The 17,115-nt window shown below is 46.0% G+C and overlaps 1 protein-coding gene across 1 annotated transcript in view; it reads right to left on the reverse strand.

Annotated features, from left to right (window-relative positions):
• Positions 1-16,853, reverse strand: part of LOC119172289 (disintegrin and metalloproteinase domain-containing protein 10-like) — a 175,604-nt gene extending 158,751 nt beyond the window's left edge. The window contains exons 1-2 of the mRNA XM_075893527.1: positions 16,779-16,853; positions 14,324-14,791 (exon numbers count right to left, since the gene is read on the reverse strand). Of these exons, the coding sequence (XP_075749642.1) occupies positions 14,324-14,402 (79 nt within the window). The 5' untranslated portion in view covers positions 14,403-14,791; positions 16,779-16,853. The remainder of the gene's footprint in view (positions 1-14,323; positions 14,792-16,778) is intronic.
• Positions 16,854-17,115: the final 262 nt, after the last annotated feature.

Consider the following 17,115-nt stretch of genomic DNA (forward strand, 5'->3'; position numbering starts at 1 on the left):
CACCGTATCTTGGTCAAAGGTGATCCGATCATGGAGGCAATGCACAACCAAGTTCCTCCGATCTTGTAGGTGGTGCAAAAAAAAGAACGTTAGGTGCAGAGAGCTTTCGAAGGGTGGCGGGAGCTGGATCGATACAATGACTGAGACAAAAATGAAGACTCTGTGGCCTTCCCCACCGAGCAGTCTAAAGTGAAAGTAGACACTTCGAGTTTTCATGTGATTCATAACGGAACATTCTCCCATATCTTGGGCTGGTAATTGAAGAACAACAGCACGTTATCGCGTCCGGTGCCCCTTGACAATAGGCACTAAGGGAACGGGAGCCGTGTTCGGGGGGGAGGATTGCTTTCTTTCGGTGCTCCCATTACCACTTTCGCGAGATTTCGCGTGACTCACACAGTATACGTGGGTGGCTGCGTTTACGGCCGACAGCGCTTCTGGCGTTGCGCCAACGTCTTTTGTCTTCGCGCAGTGCAAGAGACGCCGTCTACCGCGAACTTCCGCGTATTTCTGATGCTGCGTCACAAGAAACCTCGTGTGAAACAGTGCTCCGTAAGAAATAGTACCTCCCAAATTGGTAGCTTGATTACACCAACCCAGGAACAGCATCTCGGTGGGTGTAGATGGAACGATGTTGCAGCGCACGTTGAAATTCGATTAAATTGCATACCCTACATATTTTTTATAGAACGATAAACCAAAGTGTCGGTTACAAGTAGCTGTTCCAGCTATCAAATAGCTGTAGCAGCTATTTTAAGTGCATGCAAACGTGGTGTCATTGAGGTGAATATCGTCTCACTGCGGTGGGCTAGTGGTTATATCGCTCGATTGCTAACTCCAAGGTTGCGGGACTGAATACCGGTGGCGGCGGCTGGATTTTCGATGGAGGCGAAAATGTTTGGTGCTTGTATACTTACATTTAGAAGCGCGTTAAATATCCCCAGTTGGTCGAAATTTCCGGAGCCCTTCACTACGTACGGCGTCTTTCATAATCATATTATGGTTTTGAGACGTTTAACCCCAGATATTATTATTGTAGCTATGTGATAGAATAATAAAGAACCTAGCCTAAACCGGGGGTTTCGTCCAGAGATAATTCTCAAACGATTGCACTGTTGCCCTTGCTAAATGGGGCAGCGATATTTAGAGCACTTGTGGGCCCTTATATTACGCAGTGTTTTGTAGCATATCGACCGCACTTCTTCGGTGTTAACGTATAAAAACACGCACCCGGTTTCTTCTTGTGGATCACAGCCTTGGCTATTTCTTTTTTCCCTTTAGTTAGACATTTATCTCTTGTCCAAGCTCTTAATTCAGCGCCAGTTAACGTGATCTCAAAAGAACATTATTTAATTTTACGAGTGTAGCCGTGAACCATTACTGCAGACTCTGCGGGAGCAGCTCCTCAAATAAAGAAAGAAAAAAAAGCGAAAAACTTTTATTTACAAAATTCTTGCAATAAAGTCCCTCCCAGAGGTATATATGCACAGCCGCAGCAACATTTCGAAAGCTACGATGTGAAAAAAAAAAAAAACGAAGTGGTCCGTATATGCGCCGACTGGGAGGACATGGTTCAGCGGCTACTTCAGTGCAAGGGTATAGGGCGTAATACAATTACCGCCACTTTCGCGTGTAAGTTATAATATCCAGCTACGGCATTTTGTTTTTCGCAGAACGGGTATTGTATCAGCCCGTATAGTAAGGCTGAATCTATTGTTCGCTTTCTTTTGTGTTATGCTTTGAATCACCGGGTGTACATTATGCACAAATAAAGCCTGTCTAAAAAAGAAACGAAAAAACGGGTCACGTCACTCGCAATCACTGCCAAGCGAAGCAGTGGCACCAGAAAAAAATAATGTCGACAAGGCAGGCAATCTACACCGTTCGCCTTATCTCTTTTATCTCTCTTTCTTTTTTCCTTCTCTTTCTCCCAATCAATGCGTACTGCGAATGTCAGCGCATAACAGGCCGGATACTGAGATTCATTATCGAGAAGCGGAGTGCGAGTGTAGATAAAAATCAATCTTTTATTTACTAGCTCATTTGTTGGCGTATATCATTTTCGTGAAAGTAGGAGCGTATCTCTATCGTTCGGAAATTGACTTCATTTGACCTTGGCTCGCATTTGTTTTGTTCCCTTGTTTCTTTCCTCGTCGCTATTAACTTAGCCGATGTTTAGACGACATCCCGTGGAACCAGCGCGTATATGCTTTAAACATTAGTTTGATATAACATTAAAAAAGAAAACGGGACAAATGCCTGCAAATCTCGCAAGCCTAGATACGTCGGTAAGCTACAACTACAGCATTGTTATCATCATCATATTTGATGTCGATGTTTATGCGCGTGGAATGGGAACATTAAAAATACACGCATCTACGCAAAGTGAATAATGACGAGCAATCCATAGCGTGGTGGGGGTCCATAATGTCTACGTTGAAGGGCTATATATTCTTGTGTACTATTTATGAATGATGTTAGTCTATCGTTAAACCTTTTTTGTGTGTGCGTGTGTATCACATATATGTCATCTGAGCACTGCCCCATATAAGTAAATTGCATCATAGCCATTGTTGCTTTTGCGCCATTAAAACCCATGTAAGTAAATTGAGGGACATCAAGTAGCATAAAGTAACATAAATGGTTGACGATAAATCTAGTGAGATTGCTTTAGCGCAGCTCAGTTTGAGCGTGCAAAAAAGATATGACAGTCAAGAAGGAGAAAAAACAAACCACAGTGTGAGCGCTCATGGCTGATAGCGCTCACACTGTCGTCTGTTTTTTCGCCTTCTTGACTGTATAGTATCTTTCCTGCACGCTCAAACTGAGCTGCGCTAAAGCAATATCATTTTATCATGCACCGACTCGCCCAGTCAGCAGTGCTTGTCGATAAATCTAGGTGCTAACGTCGACCCATAAACTCAGCGATTGATTCGCCGACCAGTATAAAGAGTTCATGCATGTAGCTGTTCTATACTGCTTCCCGTCACAATTATGATTCGTATCAGTCTATTGTTAAACACTTTTGCGTGCCTCACGTATGTCTCAACTGCAGCTGTGCGCACGGACGCCCAGCGGATGGACAAGCATCACCCTTAATCTGCTTCGGCCGTAACATATACGCAGCGAAAGCTGACCATTTTGGTCGTTCTATATATATCTTGTGTCACCAATACACTGGAGAATAGGCATTGCCGAATCCTGTAACATGCATACTGATGTGATTCGCTGTATATGTGCCCTGCCCTCCCTCCCCTCACCGCAGTGGTACAATGGTTTGGGTGCTCGGCTACTAAACCGAAAATTGTGGGTTCTATCGTGGCCGCGATTGCCTCATTTAGGATGAGAGAGTTCTAGCGGCCCATGCACTTATATTCAGGTGCACGTAAAAGAACTCGAGGTGGTCTGAATCCGGAGCACTCCACTACGCCATCTCTCAGCTCCAGCTGTTATTATTATAATCATTAATCACATTCTGCCTGTTTTTTGAAAAAGAATGATGGCGGATTGATGGGAAATCATCGCCGCCGTGAGTGACATCAAAGGGCTCCCCTAGGCTTCATTTACGGATGTATTGCCGTGGAAGTGCGGTTTATCTCATTTCTACTTAATTTCTCACTTCAGCCCCATCATTGGCCGGTAGTAGTGTATTCAGAAACTATTCAAAAAGAATTATTCGTGCTTGCGAATGCCGCTCACAGTTTCAACCACCAGAGACGAATTTTACAAAACTCGCTTCGTTATTTGGTTGCTTTTTAACATGCGCATGTCCCTGTGTAAATACGAAATATAAGCTGCTGTCTAAGCGTCAAATTTGGAAATAAAAACACGGACCAAGAGAGCTCACATGCGGTCATTACGTAAGATCCAGCAAACGGTATCTGGCAAAATGTTAAAAAAACTTTACAGCTGTCATAACTACTTTAGCCGCTTCGGGAGATGAGCTGCATCTTTTCTTACTTTCCACTGAAACATCGCCGTGTTTTGTTTTGTTTAGTTTTGTTTTCATCGGGTCATTGAACAATCGTCGAATGCTTTGAGCGCCGCCAAGAGCTTTTCTTGGCACAGTAACCTACCAGAAAGCGTGTAAGCGATTCTCAATGGAGGTCAAGTTTATGAAACAACGGCACCGTTATTCCTCTTAGCCTGACGTAACCTGACAGCATTTTAGTTGCGGTAACACTCTGGCCCAATTCTCGAAATAGGTAGCACAAAACCGCTAACAGCCTCGCTTTTAAATAGCAGTGCTGCGTTTATTTTGCGATGTCTCTTTTGCTTCAGAGTCGCAGCAGGGCGTTCACGTTCTGACTGTGAAAACAAACCACATTCGAAGCTGCGAGCACGCATTCGGAAACAAGGGCTTAGGAATTCCCATATAGCTTTTCTCTTTTTTTTTTTTTTGCTTTATCTTTTTCTCGAAAGCGACTGTTTCGAAGCCATCGATGCTAAGCCCGGAGCTCAGCGTGCACGAAAGTGTGGCGTTTCTTATTGTTCGCAAATGCGTAAAAAACAAAAAAACACGCCGCTTTCAATTTGCACTTTGCCTCGCGATGTCTGCGGCGCGGCTGTATAGGGCGTGATATAGATATCGACCATTGTCATCCTCTTGTACCGGTCGTCAACAGTTCTCTCTGTGGAGTTATACGATGAGCCCGATGCATTGGGTCATCGACCTGTCCAGGACACGCCCACAGGTCCATTTGGACAAGACACAGGAAGAAAGCCCTACAATCACTCATCGTTGACACCCAACCACGCACCATTCTTTTTTTTATCCTACATGATCCCATTCGTTCAGTCATATTGAAAAGGTGCGTAAGAGTTCTGTTTTGCTTACGATTCCAAGACATGTTGGGGTGGCACGCAATACATCGCCCGTGGACGTCCCAGACGTGAGACAAGAGCATTGTTTGCTAGTGTATGTCTGGGGAGTGTAGAGTACAAGTATGCGTCAACAGTGAGTGATTCGGAAAGTTTCAGAGCGGACTAAGAAGATATTCCTTGAAGAGGAAGTGATATATTCGTGGTTCAGCCGCCTTCTGCACGAGGTATTTGAGAGTTCGCTAGAGTAAATGCACGTGGTTTCCGGCTGTATACTGTTGTTGCGATCAATGGCACTCGCGGGCTCGACAAGCTAGCGAGTACCTTAATTTATTGCATTGTTTTGGCCTGGGATCGTTCTTCTCCCAGTTATTCTTCTTCTTTTTTTCTTTTGCGATGTCTAAATGAGTTCCGTGAAAGTAAGCTTCCGCCAGCTTGTCTGGTGGCTGTATTAAAGTTATGATTTAAAGTGCCCAAGCAAACAAACAGACGTCGGGATGCGAAATTTTTGACAGACGCTAAATACGTGACAGTTGGTTCAGTAGATTAGTTGATTGATCAGATAGAACGTTACTTTGGGATAAATATTAAATTCTTTTCAAGTAACCAAGTTCTCTTAGTGATTACACCGTGCCTTTCTGCACACTGGCTCAAAGTATATACGAGGTGAATGAATTGAGCAATATAGAGAGTAAAAGCATCAGTTTCACCAGCGAAAATTGGTCTACGTTCATCACCTGCAAAATAAATATTAAGAACTACAAAAATAGCTTTTTGCGGTGAATCAGTACGCAAGGTCAATAATTTAATTTGAGCGATGAACGAATGAATGAATCATAATATTATGTTCCCTTCTTTGACAACTGATTCTTACGTCGGAAGCGTTTGAGATGTCTTCATGTCGATGCAGTCTTCATGCCGTTGCAGTAAACAGATCAGGTAACAAGGAAACATATACGAATGAGTTTAGACATACGCAAAAAGCTAGTTTTTTACAAGCTTTCTCTGTACCACTTGTTGTTATGTCTTGCCAACGTGGCCAGATTTCTGCCCTTGTGAACGGGGCTCTAGTCTCAGACACATACAAACAATACATGAATCAACTTATCACATCCAACCAGGCAGTTTGAAGGAGCAGAAATCTCTGGCGAATCTAGCGAACGATTTCGAAACGATATTTGCATAACTTTAACCGAAGTCTAGCGAGAGTACAATCAGCTCAACGGCGAACGAAAAGTTATCTCGCCAACACAACGCTTCCGGTATATGTCTTATAGTTATGGCCAGATGAATGCTAAGTTTAAAATTTCCTACGCAGCATCAAGATCGGTATACACAGGGAGACGAAAGGGTGTTAACAGTGCTTTTATTTTATGAAGCCCCTCCTTTAAATGGCAATCAACTGTTTGTTGTTGATGATGATGTTGTTGTTGTTGTTATTCTTCTTCTTGTTCCTACTTACGACTTGGAATTTCATTTTGTAGCGCCGGAGCCTAAAAAGAGCGATGAAGTCATACATATTCTACAAATAGTCGCGTTGGCCGTAGCGAATTCATTGACGCCAAACAGATAACATGTGTAATCTCAACGTGTGCAATCACACAATTTTATTCATTGCGTAGTATGAAGAACCAATTGTTCGAAATCGCTGTCATAAGTGCTGGCACTATAATCACGTGGTCTTGCGCGATACTTATTTGAGGTAACTACCGCTTTCCCCGTACTCTCGATTACCTTCCACCATGTCATTTCCTGGGAAAAGTAATGATCGTTTCGATGGTTTCGTTCACGAGGTAACTCCGCTACGGGCGTCCCCGTAGCGGTGTTTTCAGAAACTGTTTAACTAACAATAAATAATCATTCAGTTGAAAGAAGCCCCCAAGAGAGCGGCGCAACTTTTTGCGAAGCCCGAAAGGAGCGGAAGTTCAATCAATCACTTCATCAATCAATCAAGCAATCGTTCAGTAAAAAATGAATAAATACATAAAAAGTCAACAAATAAATTGTGCGATCGATCAATCATTAACAAATCATTGAATCAATTAATAAATAAGTGTATTGCATATTCCTGAAGTATAAAAGCATCGCCCAAATCCGACGGGAGCGCCATAAAGTGGCCGTAATAATTTCGTGCAACGCAAATAGATGAGAAATTAGACGTGCACACACTGTTGAGTAAACAGCGTTCAGCAAACGCTTGCCAGTACGTGAATAATTTGTTGACAACAACGACTAAGATTTTATTTCGACACTGAAGTACTCAAAGTCATCCGCAAACGGGCGACGAGCACTGCCATCATTCTACTTGCAGAAAAAAGGCCGAAAAAAGGCCGAAAAGTAAGCCGAAAATCACGACAAGTAACTGACAAAATTCTACAACCGACTTGGTGAACAAGGAAGCCCAAATCTGATTGTTATAAGCGGCAGTGACATCTCTTATCTAGCTGGTAACTGAAGTTTAAAGTTCAACGCAAGCCCATGTAGTCGGGATGATACATTGTGAAGGCAGACAACCCAAGGCACGCGCTGTGCCAACCAATGTATGTTTTATATTTTCACTTTGGTCGGTAGATTGATTGACATATGGGGTTTAACGTCCCAAAACCACCATGTGGTTATGAGAGACGCCGTAGTGGAGGGCTCTGAGAATTTCGACCACCTGCGGTTCTTTAACGTGCACCCAAATTTGAGCACACGGGCCTACATCATTTCGCCTCCATTGAAAATGCAGCCACCACAGCCGGGGGATTCGCTCCCGTGACCTGCGAGTCAGCAGCCGAGTACCTTAGCCACTAGACCACGGCGGCGGGGCTTTGGTCAGCGCATTGTCTCAAGCTTTCTACCTTCCATGGCGATAGTTATAGCGCGAGAACAAAACGACGATACAGAGACAAGAAGGACACGAAAGACACCGCGAATGGTAAGTCTGTCAGCTGGTTCCTGAATCTTTTCGCGTGCATATTGAAACGGTTCGTGAATCGCTCAAAAACACTTGTAACGACTGTATGGGGGCACCTGCACGAAATTGCACGCACAGTTAGGCAGCAAGCACGTGCACGACTTCCGGGTATGGCATCGCCATTGCGTCAAAGTCTCACAAAAGGATCGACGGTGAAATGACCTTCACCTGTCAATGATCTTCTCGTGCCTAAATAGCTATACCCAACCAAAGCGACATGCCCGTAGGGTTCATCCTTTTGGCACCGCTTATGCTGTGCTTTCAGCTTCATTGTACTCTGGAGAATACAGCCGACCCAAATAAGAAACACTTGCATTCTGACTTGCTCCGGTTCACCTTGGGGAAAGTGAAGAAAATAAAAGAAAAGGGCTATCGTTCAAAAAAAGGAGGGGGGGGGGGAGGAGGGCCAACAAAGTAATCCTTGGCAGTCATTTGGCTCTCATTTCCGTCTAGACGACGGAAGTAAGCTAAACATCAACACGTTCATTCGGCTCCTACGCGGCTGTCGTCGAGGCAGAGATATGCGATGAAGAAGCGCGGTATACCTCAAACCACTACATATTCAGGATAACATATATGCATGTGCTACCGCTAGTTTATGGGCAGTCGCACTGACGTAGAAAATTTCCAGCGGTTTTTGAATGCCGCGGGGTGTTTGTGATTTTTTCTGAAAGGCAATAATGTCGTTACCTGTCAGCGGGCAATGACTGTCTGACCCATCAGTTATGTTTATTTATTTATCTATTTATTTACTTGGATATTTATTTATTTTAACGCTTCAAATTGCGCTGTATTTATCACAGATACGCCGACAAATTAACAAAATTGTTGCAATACTATAATCTTAAAAATTTATTGTTAAAAGCCAGCAAGTGCAATACTGGGTAATATGTTTTGACTCCAAAGGAGCGCTGCAAATAATTAAGGATTTTTATTTTCATATAGATGATAGCATTATATATGAAATATTCAAAACAATTATCATCGGTTATCTGGATGGCCACAATATATTTTTTCAGTGGCTTCCAAGTCACGTAGGAATGATAGAAAACAAAATTCCTGAATTAGCCATTGCAGCACACAAAAAAGTTCACTTGACACCAGTGCCCATTTCTTTCTCAGAAATCAGGAAGATTTTTTCTGAACTCCGCCACAAATTACGCACGGACGCTTGGTTTGACGAAGATACAAAGTTTTCACTCTTATATCAAATAGATCCGTCTCTCCGATTTTTACCTGATCAAAAGATCAATAGACCATTTGACAACTACTGCACCGTCTACGATTAGGTATTTCATACACACCTCACTTCCTATACCGCATAAAAAGAAGAACGTCCCCGTACTGCGCTGCTGTGTTCATTCATGCATTATAGGCCCTATATATATATATATATATATATATATATATATATATATATATATATATATATATATATATATATATATATATATATATATATATATATAGTGCCTCTGATTAGTTTTTTATTCTTATTTTTTGTGTGTGTTTATCTTGTACATTACTGTCATGATGTTTGGATAGCTGGCGCTAACATGGCCTACCTTCCCATATCTCGCCAAATATAACTACAAAATATTAACAAAAAATATCTTTCGCATTTACGTTTTGCCATTGGTCAGCCGGCCTCGCTAATGTTATGTCCCGCATCGTGATGGCTGAAATATTACGCCACAAAAATTTTTAACTTAAAATATTTCTGTGAATACCGGCTATGGTTTTTACACTTAGTCCCAATCGGCAATATATCGAAGAGCCATTGTTTAAAACCTCTACGACCCTATGTTTAGCCTACTTTAGTCTTCAACGTCTCGCTAATGAAACAAGAAAAGATGGTCTCTCTCCTTTAAAAGAAAAATTGCTTTATTCAATTTGACAGGCTCACACAAATGCTCTGATTTGTCGTGTGAAAGAGGAAAGTCTTCAGTAAATTTCGCGCAAAAGCTTAATCTATACTAGAAGAAGGAAAATATAGTCGATTCCAGCGTAATATGAACCGGCGTAACACGACAGTAAAACGTGTCCCTATAGAAGGGTATATGAATGTTTACTGTACGATTATTAAAAGAGAGTTCGTGAGCAGTCGTGGGTTCATTTCCCATTGTCCGATCTTTTTTTTCGTCACGTGATAGTGTGCATTTTAACGTCACTTCCGTGACGGAAATACGTCACTGAAGTCTTGGTGGACTCCGGCATAAAACACTTTCGCGTTAAAAAGAAACGTCCACACGTGAGCCGCAAGCAAGCATGGGACACGAACGAACCACGTCTCCTTCCTGGAGTGCCGCGATGTCCACTCGGTGCTCCTCGGAGGAATGGAAATCTTCTCGCGCCGACTTGAAAACGATGAGCCAACTTCCGAGGCCACGCGCGGACTTCCGCATAACGATATAAAGAAAAATGCGATCAGTACGCCACACGCCGTCCTCATCGCGCCAAGCGGAGCGTCCGCTTCAGTTTTTCGTACGCGGCACACACGCGTCTCCAGCATCGCAGGCGAGCGCACGGAGATGCGACGCGGATGCTGCGCGGGGGATCATTTATGCAGCGCGGTCGCCCCTAATAACGCATCCGCGCGTCTCTCGTGCCCGTCTCCGGTCGACGCTGGGCGGATAATCATGGCAAACGAGGGGGAGGAGGGCGAAGTGCACGGGGGAGAAGGAAAAGAGGCACGAGAACGCACTCTCTCTCTCCTGCAGTTTTGCACGTCTCCCATGCTGGGGTCACTAACGAGCATGGGGAGGCTAACGAGGCGACTCGAACGACACGCGGCGGCTACGGAAATCAAGAAACGCACAAGCAAAAAAAATAGAAAAAAAAATGAACGCGCCTGTGTGATTCGTCGATCGATGCATACAAACTTATGAGCCATACTGCTTTGTGGTTGTGTTCTTTTTCTTTTTTTTAATCGTCAACGTGTCCTTTTCATGGCGGATGACATGCTCGCGTCCTCCTTCTTTGAAGCGACTTGCACGTGGCGCTGGCAGCGACATCCATTTGTACTCAGCCATGTACAATTCATCAAATAATATGTACAGTTCTGCGCAACGCTTTTCTGTCTTTATTTTGAAGCTGCAATCATACCCGCAGTAAGCATCGACCGACTGTGCAGACGTGAGATTCAGGACGCGCAGTCTTGCTGTTGATGCGTCGTCTGGCCACGGATACCGAGACCCCGTAATTAAACGTTGGAGAACTTGTATTACCGCGAAACGAATGCTTCCGTGCATAAATATCTATGGATGAATACGTTCCAGTACGTTTTGTTTAGTTACAGAGCAAAGCCGTCTCCCTTCTGTATGAGCCATTCACCGTTCAAATATTATGCAGCCAACCCTGTCTTATGTCCGCCAAGACCTCCGCGAAAATCGAGTGTCTTCCCAGCCTCTCATTTTAACCGCTCATTTGGAGTTTGTCAATAACGCCGCCAGCTAGATCAAACTGTATGCGTCGTCCTTATACGTATCTTTATGTCGGGCACTGCTGTATACGAACAAAAAGCATAGCTTAGACTAATCTGCACTTCAAAGTGACAGCGCTATCAATGGCTATAACAGTCACCCCAGTTGCACCTCTGGTACGTCATTTTTCTGAGCGTATACATTTCCCGGTTTCCACTGTAGTGAAAGCATCATTGTACAGTGAAGACAGCAAGCCTCATCTCAATATATGACAGGGGATATAAGTCGTACACTGGGCTCAGGAGATACGTTAGATGTTTAGATTTACAGAGTAGCATAACACTTGTTAAGGGAGTTCATAGCCTACGCCCTTTTCTGTTATGTCGAGTTCTTGATTGATGGTAGGCATTTTTGAACACGATAGTCTTTTTTGGGATACTTCAACACAAAAATTTTGGTCTGTCTGTCTGTCTGTCTGTCTGTCTGTCTGTCTGTCTGTCTGTCTGTCTGTCTGTCTGTCTGTCTGTCTGTCTGTCTGTCTGTCTGTCAACCACAACGGCCTAAATTCAACCACATCCGCAGCGCCCATTATTATTGATCCGGTTTCTTCGTTCATAATTGTGTGATGGTCAATTAAAAAGCAAATATTGCGCATGTCTGAGGCACAATATCAACACGTCATGATTCTGTGGTGTGTTTCTTTATACTAGAAAATGCACACATAAGTAATTCTAAGGAGCGTATAGGGTTTATTACAGTGCGCTGACAATGCAACGCAATGCACGAAAAGGCGGGTGTTTCCTGAGCTTCGCTAAAACAATATGGGGGTGACACCTACCCGTCGTCTTGATTTCTGCAAATTATGGCCTTTGAGATTGCGCGCGCACGCACATGCTCTCTATATCGAAGGCCATCTTTTACTTTTCCAAGATCACTGCCAGATGGCGCTCACGTTTCACGCAGCACAGAATCCCATGCACTGATTTTCTCGCGCAAAACATCAAATATACATTTTATGCACTCTCTCTTTATGGATGACTCTCGTCTTTCGACGACATTTGCAGTCAAACATGCAGTTACGGGGCTAATTGTTTTATATTTCACTTGGTATTTCACGTTGCGTGTTATCGCGTGCGCTATGTGCATGTTTTGTGGTTGGCATTTGTGTGCACCTTGGATATCATTTCGTTTCTCGTTATTTGCCGCTTGAAATGGCATGCTAGAAAGGTCGTCCGGCGAAGCCTTCTTGCATTTATTGACAAAATTCTCAAGAATGCGACATGTATCGCACAGCTTGCTCAGCGATGCCCCGCCGCGGTGGTCTAGTGGCTAAGGTACTCGGCTGCTGACCCGCAGGGCGCGGGTTCGAATCCCGGCAGCGGCGGCTGCATTTCCGATGGAGGCGGAAATGTTGTAGGCCCGTGTGCTCAGATTTGGGCGCACGTTAAAGAACCCCAGGTGGTCTAAATTTCCGGAGCCCTCCACTACGGCGTCTCTCATAATCATATGGTGGTTTTGGGACGTTAAACCCCACATATCAATCAATCAGCTTGCTCAGCGATGTTGTTCCGCAACCCCTAGTGAAGAACGACGCTAACAAATCGGCACCACTGTTGTTGCTTATCACACGTCAAGTAAACTACATATACATTTACTGATAATAATACTCAACATGAAAAAACTCGTTTTCCGCCGTCATTGTTAACCGGTAAGCTAATGGCCATACCCGCCTCTCTGAGGCACTGGTACCTCGCCACTTAAGGTACCACCTGCATTCTCTGGATGAAAAAATACAGTTCGGGACGAGTGTGCTACCAAAATAACATGCATGTATCGTACTGCGTTGGCTGGTGCAAGTGCCACCGATGTAGTGCATCATACGTCGTTGTGGATACCCGTAATATCTCCAAAATACATGTGTGTAACAATATGGATATCAGTAAATGCATGACTCAAAAGTTGTGAAGTCTGCGCCAGCGGGATGCGAAGACGGCGATGTAGACGCAGAACACGAATGCAGAACAAACTCGAGGGCGACACCAACATGGTGGACAAAGGCGTGGAGGATTTTGAGTAGGTAGCGAGCTTTCACCATGAATGCTTTCAGGGGAAAGGGAGAGAGCGCACTTTAACCCACCAGTAGTAAGCAGCGTATCTCTGTCAGTAGAGCAGCCAATACGGTAGTTAACATTAATAAACTGTACAAAAAGAAATTGGGGCTCACTATCTTTAAAATTGCCTGGGTTTATAGGTGACGATTGTAGTGATCACATACCTATATACGAAGGAAGTAATAAGTAAAAGCCTTATATTGACCGCCTGATGATTGTCTTAGTCTAATACCTTTGCAGGTTGCGTAATTAAACGTTTGATTACGAAGAAGCGCACACGATCATTGGAGGAAGCATGCAGCCTAAGCCACCATTATTGCCTTGAGCACGTGATGCGATATGTACGTTATATTCAGATGAATACAAACATAAGCAGATTCCTGGTGCCTCAGTTCAAGAATAATTTTATACGCTTGCACTCAAAAGGCTCATCTGGCCGGCAGCTTTTGAGTGATCCGGGGCACTCTCGCGGCACGGTTTGCCACATTTGACGAACATAATTCAAGCGCTGGAACACATTAACTAGATACTGTACGAGCAGGCGGTCCAAGCTCTACCTCAGGTTCCCGAAGAAGTGCCTCGGAGCGCGACCGAGCTCCGAAAAAACCTGGATCACGTCACACAACAGCGGATCGTTTGTGTCAATTATGTTTTCTCGTTTCTTACTGTTGAGGAGCTTCACTGTCGCTGCAAGTCGCGTTGCAATGAGACAAGTAGAAACGAGTCAAATCCGCCGTGTAAGTCCGATAAAACTCGCGACTGGAGTGAGATTTCAGTTTTCGATGTTCTGCATAGACACGTTGCGTGCTCAACTTGGAAGCACTTTTGACGGAAGCAGTGTTTGTGCACGTTATGATTTTTGTATTAAATGCAACAACTTTATTGCTTCGAAATCTTTGCTGATGGAACCGCACTTACACTGCTTATATCGGCCAGTGCTGCCAGTCCGCACACCGAGGCAATAGTCCTGGACTGATTTTATTCAAATCGATCTGAATCGAAAAACTCACCCGAGCAGACGGGGCAGGAGCCGAGGAGGCAGACGAGGACTGCGCCGCTGAGCAAGAGCCTCCCCGGAAAGCGGCGCATGGTCCGCCGCTCAACGCATCGCCGTACAGAGTCCGCACGCGAGCGCGCAGCCGCACGATTCCTCCGGGACAACAAGGTTAGAGGTTCGACTACCGCCGACGGCGACGCAAGGACTCCGACACATCCCCGGTCCCACGCTACCGCCACCGCCGGCGGCAAACCCGCGCTGCCGGCATCCTCCTGCGACCGCACTCCGGACGACGAAGGCACGCTGCCGCCGAGTTCTGTGGGGCTCGAGCTTCGACCGCGGCTCGGCGCTGCGTTGCCACCACTGGGCGAGACGTGCCCGTGTTTCAGGGCAGCCACTGCTGAGAGACTCGCCGCACTATTCGACAAGGGCACTTCCTTCCTCCGGGTACCATGGGAGAGCCGTCACGGCGGTAGCCTGTCTGCGAGACACAAGGGAGCAACCGAAGATTGAGCCAGCTGAGTATTAACTTCAATGCAACCAACATTCCACGGTGATTCAACGTAAACAGTGGGTACGACTTCAACTCAAACACAACATCTCTGGAGTCAGAAATGCACTTGTATTGACCATAACAGTGTGGGACTGCTGAAAACAGACGTTAGAGGCAAAAAAAAACGAATGATAATCACATGGTAAGCATGCTTCAGTCTTATGACTGAAGGCTTCTGTCATACACCAGCGAAGAAAACATTTGTCGATGTCACGTCACCGTGCTCTGGCGCAGAATTGCGTTGCACGTTCTAAAAGTAACATCCTTTTAGCAAAATCACCAAGCACCACTCTCAAGGCACAGCGTCGTACCTAACTACACCTAAAACTAGCTTACACAATGTTTCGTAATGTTCCCATTTTACAAGACTGGAAACCACAAGCCGAAATAAGAGACAGCCTGTTGCACTAATCAAACGTTTCTAGCATCAGGTATGAGAAGTTACTGACCGGGTCACCGCCACCTAGGCGGCGTAGGCTGCTCGAACCAGTGCGATTCGTCGATATCCGAACGGCGCTCTTTTCACGAGCACAGCAGAATCGCAGGCTCCAAAGAGGGAACCGCAAGGAAAGCGCGGGCTTTACAGAGAAGAGCGTCCAAAATGGGGGCCGTCGCGCGGCGGAGGAGTGCTCTCGTCAGCTGGCTGGCCGAACGACATCTGGCGAAGGCCACGCAGGCTGCTACGATCACTACCAGCTGGTCCGGGGCGCCAGTGGTTAGTTGCGTACGGTGATCATGGCAGCCACTGTCGGGGTCTTGGCGGTACGGAGGCGACAGTGACGAAGAGGCCGGCTATTATATGCGCCGGGTGGGCTAGGTTCGAAGAAACGTAAGCGGGTGGGGGTTTGGCCGTCCACAGCGCCGCGTGGCTCTGCCTTGTAAAGATCGACAGTCAGATGTGAAACCGTTCTATCGAACGGACCGTGCCCAATGCGCGGCGCGGAGGGATGGAGCCGCCGACAGCACCTGCGCGACGCCGGTGGCGCTCGATCCCAGCTTGGCGAGAGTGCGATGCCTGCCTCTTTTCCCAGCGGCCAACGAGCGATACGCGCTGTTGAGAAAAACCCCGCTGGCGCACGCCGCGCGCACAAGCGATCGCGCTCTTTCGGTCGGAACGTTTCTTTTTTTTATTCTGTTGCTTTCTTAAGCGAATTACCTTTGTGATCAGCCTGCCAACTTTACCGGGCGCAGCCCCCCTGCCGAAGAGCAAACCACCGCGAAGGCGAACATCACAGAGATTCACGGATTATTGTTTGACCATTTTCCTCTTCTGAACCGTGCTCTCTTCACCCACTTCCGTACTAGTGTGCGGCCGAAAAGAACCTGGGGTGACCGCTTGAAGCGCCTCTTTCACTCGATCCACTGTTTCATTCGAAAAAAGAAAAGGAGAGAAACAAACACCCTCTCTATGCTTCCGACACACTGACTACATTCAACACTTCGCAATCACCGGAGAGAGCGAGAGTTAATTTCAAGAAGACGGGCCCTCGCAACAGCGCGAGCGCACTGCAGCTGTGGCTTCACCGCATGCAAGCGAGTCATGGGTGAAGGCATGCTTTCAGTGACGGCTCTCCATTGTAAACACAAGATCCCCGGCGATGCCGCGCTGGTCCGCTTTCAAGTACGAACAAGTGGCACCCAAGGCACACGCTCACTACGCTTTTTTTTTTCGTTTTACTCTGCGCAAGTTACGAAGGAAAGGCTTTCGGTTTCAGATGCGAAAATTCCCTCGTCAACAGGACCCAGCGCAGATTGTGTTGATACACCTGCTTTCCGTTTTCCCTCTAGGCAGACACTTTCAGAAGCGGCCGGGCAGGGCGTCGACAGCGGGGACGCTCGTTCTCGCGATAAACAGTAGCCGCGGCTGGGAGAAAGACCGTGGGGATGCCTGCGGATAATGTCTGGAAGCTCTTACCATGAGAGAGGCCCTCCTGAAGGGATGTTTTCTTGCAAGACGCGGGCGGTTAGCGACAGCACTTATAGAGGAGGGCGCAGGCGGAGGAAGTAGAAGCGGGGGAGGTGGCAGCGCAGCTTTGCCGTTTCGATGGCAGGTGCCGCTAGTTGTCAAGAAAGCGCCCTTTTGTGGAGTGGTCACGAGAGCAAGACGAGTGGAGCGCGGAGATCCCATAGGGGGCGTGGCTGTCGGGAGTGGTGATATGGCGAATTAGTCGAGAGAAGGGTTTCGAGGTAGTTGATTTAAACAGGGAAGTGCACAGGTGGGGTGGATTCCAAAGAGACAAGATTCATTTCAA

This window comes from Rhipicephalus microplus, chromosome 4 (genome assembly GCF_043290135.1).
Source record: "Rhipicephalus microplus isolate Deutch F79 chromosome 4, USDA_Rmic, whole genome shotgun sequence".
NCBI lineage: Eukaryota > Metazoa > Arthropoda > Arachnida > Ixodida > Ixodidae > Rhipicephalus > Rhipicephalus microplus.